The sequence below is a fragment of the Tachysurus fulvidraco genome, chromosome 5 (genome assembly GCF_022655615.1).
Source record: "Tachysurus fulvidraco isolate hzauxx_2018 chromosome 5, HZAU_PFXX_2.0, whole genome shotgun sequence".
NCBI classification, from domain to species: Eukaryota; Metazoa; Chordata; class Actinopteri; order Siluriformes; family Bagridae; genus Tachysurus; species Tachysurus fulvidraco.
The window spans coordinates 2,953,063-2,963,062 of NC_062522.1; the positions used below are offsets into that span (position 1 = coordinate 2,953,063).

Below are 10,000 nucleotides of genomic sequence, written 5' to 3' on the forward strand. Positions count from 1 at the left end.
ACAGCAGTGAACACACACACACAGCAGTGAACACACACCCAGAGCAGTGAACACACACACACAGCAGTGAACACACACCCAGAGCAGTGAACACACACCCAGAGCAGTGAACACACACACACAGCAGTGAACACACACACACAGCAGTGAACACACACACAGCAGTGAACGCACACACAGCAGTGAACACACACACAGCAGTGAACACACACACAGAGCAGTGGGCAGCCATTTTTAGGCTGCAGCGACCGGGGAGCAGTTGGGGGGTTCGGTGCTTTGCTCAAGGGCACCTCAGTCGTGGCCGGCCCGAGACTCGAACCCACAACCTTAGGGTTACGAGTCAGACCCTCTAACCATTAGGCCACGATCCACCTGATCTTAGAGTTTATAGGCTCTTAGAGTCACCATACTCCATGTATAAAAGGGTTCTATGAACAAAAAAGATCTTCAAAGATTCTTCTTCCAGAGGGAGAAATGTAGGGAAAAGTAACCTTTAGGTGAAACAAGGGTCGATGTGGAGCCCCAATAGGAAGCTAAGATCCAGTAACGGGCTGAAGAATGTTTAAGGAACCATTAAATAGTGTACACTCAGGTTCCACATGGAACCTTTAAGGTTTCACCCAAAAAGACAAACCAGTCCTTGGATATGAAAAAGATGAAACATCAGGAGCTAACAGAAGGAGTTTTACAGCCTTGGCAGGAGACATGGCAAGGTTCCAAGGTTCTCACTTAACCCTCAGGAGCACAGGATCACAGGGCCCTCAGAAGAACTTTCTTTCCTTTCTATCATCCCTTTTTGCAGCTCTGCCTTAAGGTTACGGGGCTTTTAGTGGTGCTAATCCGGTGTAAACCCTCTTGGTTAAAGTCAAGAATAGATCCACCAAGCAGTGGAATGTCAACCATCTTCAACCAGTCACTTAGTTCTGTGTGAAGATGTACAGATTACATGACATCTTCAACCAATGTTCTATCAACCAAGCCACGCCCATTGTCAGGGAAATTAAAAATTATGGTAAGGAAAAATATATCGAAAAAAAATAATAATAATAATAATAATAATAATAATAAAACCACACCAAAACCTCCAGTTACTCACCAGTTGACCAACATGGCAGCGTTGTTCTCTGCAATGAAAGGAAGTTCTCCGTAAACACTCCAGAAGCTGAGCAGGAAGATCCACCACTGTGGCATGTTTGCTTCCTCTCAGATCGGTTCCACCTGAATGGGAGCATCCAATAAAACCTTCCTAAATCACAGGCTGTGTTTCATCAGGTCATAGAGCACGGGGTAGATCTAAAGGGGTATGATCTGGACCTGCAGGCCCTCTCTCATGAAGGACGTTGCCAGTCCTGGCTGCATAATGAGTCTTAGCATGATTCTGAAGATCCTGAAGGATTTATTTTAATACCAGGCCTCTTTTATCCGATCTACCGTAGTCGCTTCCGTAGAGTTTTTTTTTTATTTTATTTAAATCTTTTTCTTTCTATCCTTCTCTCTCAATGTGGCATTCGAGGTTGGCCCAGCGTGAGTGACTAGGATAAAGCGAGTGAGTCTGAGAGCTGCAGGATGCAGATTACAACAAGGGATTAGTGCAACGCAAAAATCCGATTTTGCCAGGAGAAAGCGGCAGTCATCAGTGGATTTTCTTTCGGGTTATCAGTCGTTGTGGCTTGAAAGGATTTTTTTTAATACTCCTGTTTAACAGGATAGACATAACCTTTTATTATTATTATATTATTAATTTTAAATGTTTTACTGTATCTCCTGAAGTCCCAGCATCACACTGTGTGGATAACAGAATTCCTTTTCCACCGTGAAGAAATCCTCTGCGTAAGAAGTGATTACGTAGCAGCACAGGATTCGTATCTGCACGTATTTAAAGGAATACTGAGATGTTCGATCCTAATCTCTATCTACTGTGTCTGTGGTGTGTGTGTGTGTGTGTGTGTGTGTGTGTGTGTGTGTGTGTGTGTGTGTAGGATTACAACATCACCAAACTCATATTAATGCCGTCGGTCTGATTCTTTATCGTTGCTATAGTAACAGCTCGTTCACAGGGACATGGACGGTAAACGCTCCATGTCAAGAGATATGGACATGATGACAAAGCTTATGTCACTTATTAATGTCAGCTTGTAACTTATTCAAGAACACGAACTTATTTCTGTTTCACCGGCTTATAAGATTTTTATAGATATCTTCGATATGTTGCATCATGTGTCTGTGGTATAATGTATAGATTTATTGTCTTTCATTTATTAATTAGTGCAGTGTGTTGTTTATTTGTGCGCATAAGTTACTTAAGTCGGAATGCTTATGACAATATCATAACACTGTTTATCTGGCTTCTAAATTGAGAGATCTTATTACTGGGTATGAGATTTTTATGACTAGCAATGACAGTATTATGGATATTTTCTCTGACTCTTAAGTAAAATAAGTTGTTATGTCTGTTCATAATATTGTTGTGAATACATATGTCAATGTAATGTAAGGTTATAGTGGCCAGTGTTATTTGGCTTTCTTCACACTGACATTCCCAAATTGCACTGAGGTACAAAGTGTTATATCACAAACTTATCTCCATTTCATTTCCATTTTCATTTCCAGCATTTAGCAGATGCCCACTTGACATAAGGGTTATGACATGTTATAAAAAATGCCTGATGCATCCTTTTGCTTTGTTTGTACTAACTTTCATGTTATGTAGCCTTACGAACACTGCCATTTATCCAGTTTACATTTCTGAACACATTTGTGAATTTATGTGATTTCAGAGGTTATATAAACCTACGTAAGCCCTTTATAACAACTGACATCAAAGTTGATAAATGTTGTCTTTATGTCAGCTACTGCCTGTTGGAATAATCCTTTATAAATGTTATAGTAAATAAAGTCATAATAGTAATTGGTTATGTAGCCCTGTAAACACTCTCTGTTAGTCTGTTAGGGAGGTGCTAATGTCTTGTTAAACAAAGTGCTCATAGTGTTCTTAGGTCTACATAACACCTACATAAGCTCTTTCTGAGTAGGCTTGAGCATGATGAGCTAATTTATGAGATTCTCTGGAGATCCTGGTTAAGAAAAGGTGTTAACAGAAGTGTTCATAAGCCTGCATAAGACCTTTATTATCTTTATGTCAGCTGCCCTCTAACGGAATTACACTATATATATATATGATAATGTAAGCTTTAATGAAGGTCTTATGCAGCCTTATGAACACTTTTGTTAAGTTTTAACACATTTTTGAAAAAAGGGTTATATACTACAGACAATTTGCTGTTGGAATAATCCTGCATAATGGCTTATGTACTGTGTGAGTAATGTAGCCTTATGAACACTACTGTTATCTGTTACCACATGTTTAATTTTTTTATTTTCCTGGAAACCTCTCTCTGGTCGCTTGCACTCATTCACTAGAATCCAGTCACACCCTCGGTCTCTAGCTTTAGCTATCACTTATCTGTCCTCTGCTTCCTTGTTTATCTTCCTATAATCTATATTGTTCTGGTTACCACAGGCCTCTACACAGTGATGATGGCCCACTTCTACCTGAAGAGAAAGATCGGATACTTTGTCATCCAGACCTACATGCCGTGCTTCATGACCGTCATCCTGTCTCAGGTCTCCTTCTGGCTGAATCGGGAGTCGGTCCCTGCCAGGACGGTGTTCGGTCAGTGACCACATTACAACTGGCTTTAAACTCCCAAAGATGGCATGACAGAGAATCTGTTTTTCCACAGCACTCGTGATTCCTTCGGGAATTCTGCCAGCGCTTTCCTCGGCTGTTAATTAATTTAAAGATTAATACGTCGATAACGCTCATCAAAATGGAAATCGGAATTGACTGGTGCAGACGGACCAAATGAAGAGCTAATCAGCCGGAGATGAAGCTGTTCTCCTAGAGAGTTCTTTAACAAGTGCAACTTATTTCCCCGATTAAAAGGGGGCGGGGCTTAAATCACAAACTTAACCATATACAACCGCTATAAATTCCTTTCTCTTCTTTGGCTTGTCGTAGTGACGATTAGCACAAAATACTGGAAACTAAATGAACATAAACGGTTTGCTTTTCTAATCTGGTAACTAGTGATCTGACATTTTAGCCAGCTAACATCCTGTATGACCAAGCTTACTAGCAAACTATCTATGTATCCAAACTAGCCACATTTGCTAACACGCAATACCCATGTTCAATGGATAGAAAATAATTCCTGCTAACAGAGTTTTCATGTTAATTATTCTTAAAAGGTGTGAGCACAATGCTAAACAATATCTAACACATCTCATGTCTAAAACAAATTAAAATAAAATGACATACCGCACCTTTAATCCATTTCCATTTATTTGTTTTTCTGCCCCCTTTTCTCCATCCCGACGTATCCACGGTGTAAATCGTTATATAAATTATAATGTAAACATGAAATATAAAATCAAAGGTTTTTAAAGGTGTTTTTGAAATAATAAAACTATTATAGGTCCGTAAGCTCTTTCTTAAATGACATACTACAGCTTTAATCGTCTTTGTGTAGTACTCTGGTCTGCTTTACAGTCAGATGTGACTACAGGGGTTAAAAAAAAAAAGATAAGATTTAAAATTTTAAGGTTCTGTGATTATTACAGGTCTAAAACATTTACTGCAGACTTCCTGCACTTTAATACTTTCTCATTATTCCCTTCAGGCGTGACCACGGTGTTAACCATGACCACACTGAGCATCAGTGCCAGAAACTCTCTTCCCAAAGTAGCCTATGCTACAGCCATGGACTGGTTCATCGCCGTGTGCTACGCCTTCGTCTTCTCTGCCCTCATCGAGTTTGCAACCGTTAACTACTTCACCAAACGCAGCTGGGCCTGGGATGGCAAAAAAGCCATGGAAGCACAACAGCCCAAAGTGAGTGTGGTTTTAGTGAATTCGGGTCTTACGTGCATCACATGATCATGTTACTGCTGCACAGGAAGCTAATAATATCTGAGGTTTTCATTTTTCACCTTACCGAAGTGACTCGAGTCGAGTTTTTTCATTGCCGGAGTCTCAAAATCGTCTAGATCATTAATCAGAATAACAAGAATCCACTTTAATAAAGCCATGTACTTTAGGTCACATTTCATCAGCTAGTTCTTTGTAAGGTGTGTTATAAAGAAAAAAAAAAGATTTCTGGACGTTTTATGAGAAGTAAAGTGATTGATGAGCATGTGTGTGTTTCTAATCTATATCACAACCATACGCAAGGAACCCAAATTAATTCTAATGGAATGATTCAAACAAACAAACACATGATTTCGGAAGAAAGAAACAGACCGATAAGTACATAATAAATGAAATATCTAAAAATACATAACCACAAATAAATGAATAAAATCTGGATATTTAAATGAGCTACAAACTATGCAAACGAAAATTTAATAAGAAACAGGTCCACTGGGATTAAATGAAAATAGAAAGAAAGAAAGAAAGAAAGAAAGAAAGAAAGAAAGAAAGAAAGAAAGGAAGGAAGGAAGAAAGAAAGAAGCATTCTATCAGCTACGTAACTATACAAATAAATGAGGCTCATTAGCGGTCAGCTACTTAAAATAGTGGATATAAAAGAAAAAACACTCAAACAAACGAATGAATGACTTTATTAATGATTAAACAAACAAAAGCAAATCTTTTCTCATGTTGGTGGAGAAGATGGAGCATATTATCGCCACCTAGTGGAACAAATTAGAAATGTTGTTGCTGTCCGATTGATGTATGGAATGACTTTTTGTTTGTTTGTTTGTTTGTTTGTTTGTTTGTTTGTTTGTTTAAAATCCTGCTATTGCCCACTGGTTTTTATTGTTTTTATGCGAATAATGCATGACTATTTTCCTGCTGCTGTGAGACAGTTAGCTAAACCAGATGCAGAACTAAGTATTTTGGAAAGACTGTAAAGAAAATGAAAAGGAGGATGTCGGCTTTATGAGGGGATTTTTGTCTTTTTTCACACAGTGGGTTGGATGCCTCCACCACCGCTGCATTACTTAGAAGCTGATCCTCCGATTGGTTCCTCGTATCTTTACTGGTTTATTAAGTGTAGCACACGAAACACCCTCGACCGCAATTAGGGAAAATCAGAGAAGACGATCGCGATGCGTTCTTTCAGAGAAATCACACTTTACAAATTTCAGGACTAAACTGCACGTCTTTGTTCTCTCTGGATTTATAATGTTTAGCACCATTACACCAGTACACATAGTTTAGTCTAGTCTAGCCTAATCTAGTTTAGTCTAGTCTAGTTTTGTCTAGTCTAGTTTAGTTCTAGTCTAGTTTTAGTCTAGTCTAGTCTAGTCTAGTCTAGTTCAGTTTAGTTTTGTGTAGTTTAGTTTAGTCTAGTTTTAGTCTAGTCTAGTTTAGTTTAGTTTAGTGTAGTTTAGTTTAGTTTAGAATGAAATCATTTGAAGCAGCTGTTTATTTCCCCTTCTTTATTATATCTACTTTGTAATATGAACAGGAGTTTTTTGTTTGGAGCAATAAAAACAGTTGTAAGTTGTATTTCTTCGTCTTTCTTCTGCTTAGTCGCTCGTTCGCTGACTCGTGGTTTAGTCTAGTTTAGTCTAGTCTAGTCTAGTTTTAGTCTAGTCCAGTTTAGTTTCGTCTAGTTAAGTTTAGTTTAGTGTAGTTTAGTTTAGTCTAGTTTAGACTAGTTTAATTTTAGTCTAGTCTAGTTTGGTTTAGTCTAATTTAGTTTAGTTTAGTTTCGTCTAGTCTAGTTTAGTTTCCCCTTTTTTATTATATCTACTTTGTAATATGAACAGGAGTTCTTTGTTTGGAGTATAAAAACATAAAAACAGTATGATTTAGAAACAGAGGTGAAATATTCATTATGTAAGTTGCATTTCTTCGTCTTCCTTCTGCTTAGTCGCTCGTTCGCTGACTCGTGGTTTTGCTTGTGTGGGAGCAGCAGATCTGAAGGTCACGTCTGGGCTTCCAGCATCGCTGCGAGTCGCGGCGTCTTCCTGCACACACACCTCGAGCCGTGCCACAGTCCACGACCCTCTTTTCCCATCGTCCTCGGCTCTGTTTGCTTGTTGTTGTCGAGGATGCGGTTACTGATGAAGGGTGATGATAAAGGGCAAGATAAAGCAGTGAGATGCTAAAACAGGAGGACAATCGATTCCCTTCTCTTCATCAATATCCAACACAATCACACCCTGACCTCTGACCCATGACACCCAGAGAGAGATTCTGATTGGTTACAGGGTGTTGCTTCATTTCCAGAACAAAGCGCTCTTCTAATACGTTATTGTTTCCATAGTAACAGATCACACAGCAAACATCCAAGTTGTGTTTGAGGAGATGTTTATGACTTAAGGAAGGAGTCTCTGGTTTCAGTGCTGTGTTTTCAGACATCTTCAGATCAGAGGATTTTACTCTGTGCTTTTGTTTCTTGCCTTGAAGAAAGGATAGTGAGGGAACGACTGCTGCGTCTCCCTGAAGAAGGCAGGTTCTCCTCAGTGTGTGGTTTCTCTCAGCGGTTCCTCTGGGAGTTTTTTCTCATCACAGTCATTGGATTGCTGATTAGGGAGAAGAATCTCCATGGTGTGGGTTTGAGTAAAGCTGCTTTGTGACAGCGTGTGTTGGTGAAAGTGTTCGAGTCCCAGTTCAGATTTTTCACTCAAAGGTTTTCTGCAGAAGATTCCCAAAATAAAGGACTTTTAATACAATACATTAACCTGTCAGACTGTGTGACAATGTAGTGTGATGTCGATTACTTTCCTCTAACTACATGATCTTCATCCAGAATAAGCAGACTGACGTTTCCTATATTTATATTTATACAGTAGAATTCTTGTTATTCTTTCTTAAACATCTCCTGCAGAATCCTGAGTCTCTTCTCTCACAGTAATGCTGTAATGCCTGTTGAGTCTCCAGCTGAATCTGCATTAACATGCTGGTCACGTTCCTTCTTCTGTGATAGCTCACGCTGAGATCTAACCAAACAAAACTGCTTTCTCTTTGCAGAAAAAAGACCCGCTGGCTCTGTCCAAGAAACCCAACAACACCTGCTCCACTGGCATGAACTTCACCGCCAACATCACCAAAGACTCGGCCATCTCCACCATCTCCAACAGCACCGCCGTCCAGATGAAGAGCTCCGAGAGCAAGTCCACGCCCGACCCCAAAAAAACCTACAACAGCGTAAGCAAGATCGACAAGATGTCTCGGATAGTGTTCCCTGTCCTCTTTGGCACCTTCAACCTGGTCTACTGGGCCACGTACCTCAACAGGGAACCGGTGATTAAAGGAGCCGTTTCACCAACATAAAAAGTTCTGCATTCCTTCTTTATTTTATATGCCTTTTTCTTGCCATTCTTAACAAACTGGAACACAAAGCCCCCCTTCACCATTCCAGTCCCCTCATCATCATCATCATCATCATCACACCTCTCCTGCACTTCCCTCTCTTCTGTTTGATTTGGGTTTGATTTGGGTTCTCAGAGATTGCATGATCAGTTCAAAGCTCTGCAGGAACACGTCTTATTGCCATGTCTGCCTTGACTTTGACTTTCTACTGTATTTGAATCTTCTATTAGAATTCCAGAGAAGATGGTTGCATTTCCCTTACAAACCTTTACCTAGTCTGCACCTCGAGGGTTCTCATCACCATGGAGACCTTTAAAACTTTGAAATACAAAGAAAAACATGCATTTGGCATCTACATTGGATTAGTGATCTTTTACAGTGCTTTGCATAAGTATTCACCCCCCATTAGCCTCTTCCCCCAAAAGACACAATTTAATTGATAGCGTGAAAACCTGGATCTGAAATGGTGATTCTTAATCAGACGTCAGTCTGGGCTCCGAACCATCAAACACTTTCTCCGATGCAACTCAGACTCGCCATCCTGTAACTTTCAGTTATAAGATGAAGCTCCGCCCCAAGTCTCCAGTCTCTTGAGGCTAGAACAGGTTTAATTCCTTAGAAATGTTCACCTCCATGCACCTCTTGTCTTCACTGGTTTTCTGGTCCCTCATGATGAAAGACCATGAACCAGAGAACATTATGCTACCTCCACTACACTTTACAGCATAAAGCTGTACGGGCCTTGCTGAAGGTCCCAGCTGTGAAAATTGGGTGGTGCTGAGTTCTGAACTCACAACTCCTGATCAGTAGTCCAACCACTTCCCACAGTAAGGATGATGTTCTCAGGTGGGAAACACGATGTGTAATGGCCATCTCTACAGGGTTGTTGGTTTACACAGGATGGTAAACAAATATATCTTTCCAGAATGTTCTGGATTTGTTTGGATGGATGCATGATATTCTTGATGCTGTTTGTTTCGGTATATTCTCTTTAAGACCGGCTTCTCCAAGGAACCGGTGGATTTATAATGAGAACAATTTATTACATTACACTGGACTCCATTTCCAAAATTGACATAATTTCTGATGGGATCTGACCACACCAAGACAGATGTAGGGCCTTTACAATCATGAGGATGGGGAGTGAATATTTCTGCTTTAATATTTCTATTGTTATTATTTTGTCGGCACTTTTGTGTTATTTGTGACATCAAATCCCATCAAGTTCCACATCTTAAAGCAGTCAGGGGGTGAATACTTATGCAATGCACTGTACTATTCAACATCAGAAAGTCAGCAATGCCAAATGCTATGCAACAAGAACTTTTTTATTCTATTATTCTATTGGTATTGAAACGCTTCTATTGAAAAATCTCGCTTTTGTATGAATGAGCTGGAAGCTTGCGGTGTTTAAGTTGTCGCTTGAGCATTTGAGAGCCGTGAGGCAGAGCTGAACAATAGCCATGCTAAAAGTGTTGCCTTCTTTCAGAGCAAAAAAAAAAAATAGAGAGTGTGAGAGAGAGAGAGAGAGAGAGAGAGAGAGAGAGAGAGAGAGAGAGAGAAATCGCTTTTTAATGCAACTCTGGAGTTTATTTGTTATATAGAGCTTGAAGCCATTTTGAAGTATTGAGGCTGAACCTTTGCATTGCGCCATCTAGTGGCAGCTTTTAT

General features: G+C 39.8%; 1 protein-coding gene across 3 annotated transcripts in view; it reads left to right on the forward strand.

The window, feature by feature from the left end:
* gabra5 (gamma-aminobutyric acid type A receptor subunit alpha5) overlaps nucleotides 1–10,000 on the forward strand; it is a 31,670-nt gene that overhangs the window by 21,030 nt on the left and 640 nt on the right. For 2 of the 3 annotated variants that reach the window (XR_007140635.1, XM_047814082.1), the window contains exons 8-10: nucleotides 3,521–3,673; nucleotides 4,683–4,894; nucleotides 7,988–10,000. The exon at nucleotides 7,988–10,000 is cut by the window's right edge. Coding sequence is in view for 2 of the 3 variants with exons in the window: in XM_047814082.1 (XP_047670038.1) it covers nucleotides 3,521–3,673; nucleotides 4,683–4,894; nucleotides 7,988–8,290 (668 nt within the window). In the remaining variant the exon portion in view is untranslated. Of the gene's footprint in view, nucleotides 1–3,520; nucleotides 3,674–4,682; nucleotides 4,895–5,174; nucleotides 5,177–7,987 lie in introns of all 3 variants that reach the window. The other variant, XM_047814083.1, reaches the window with a different exon arrangement.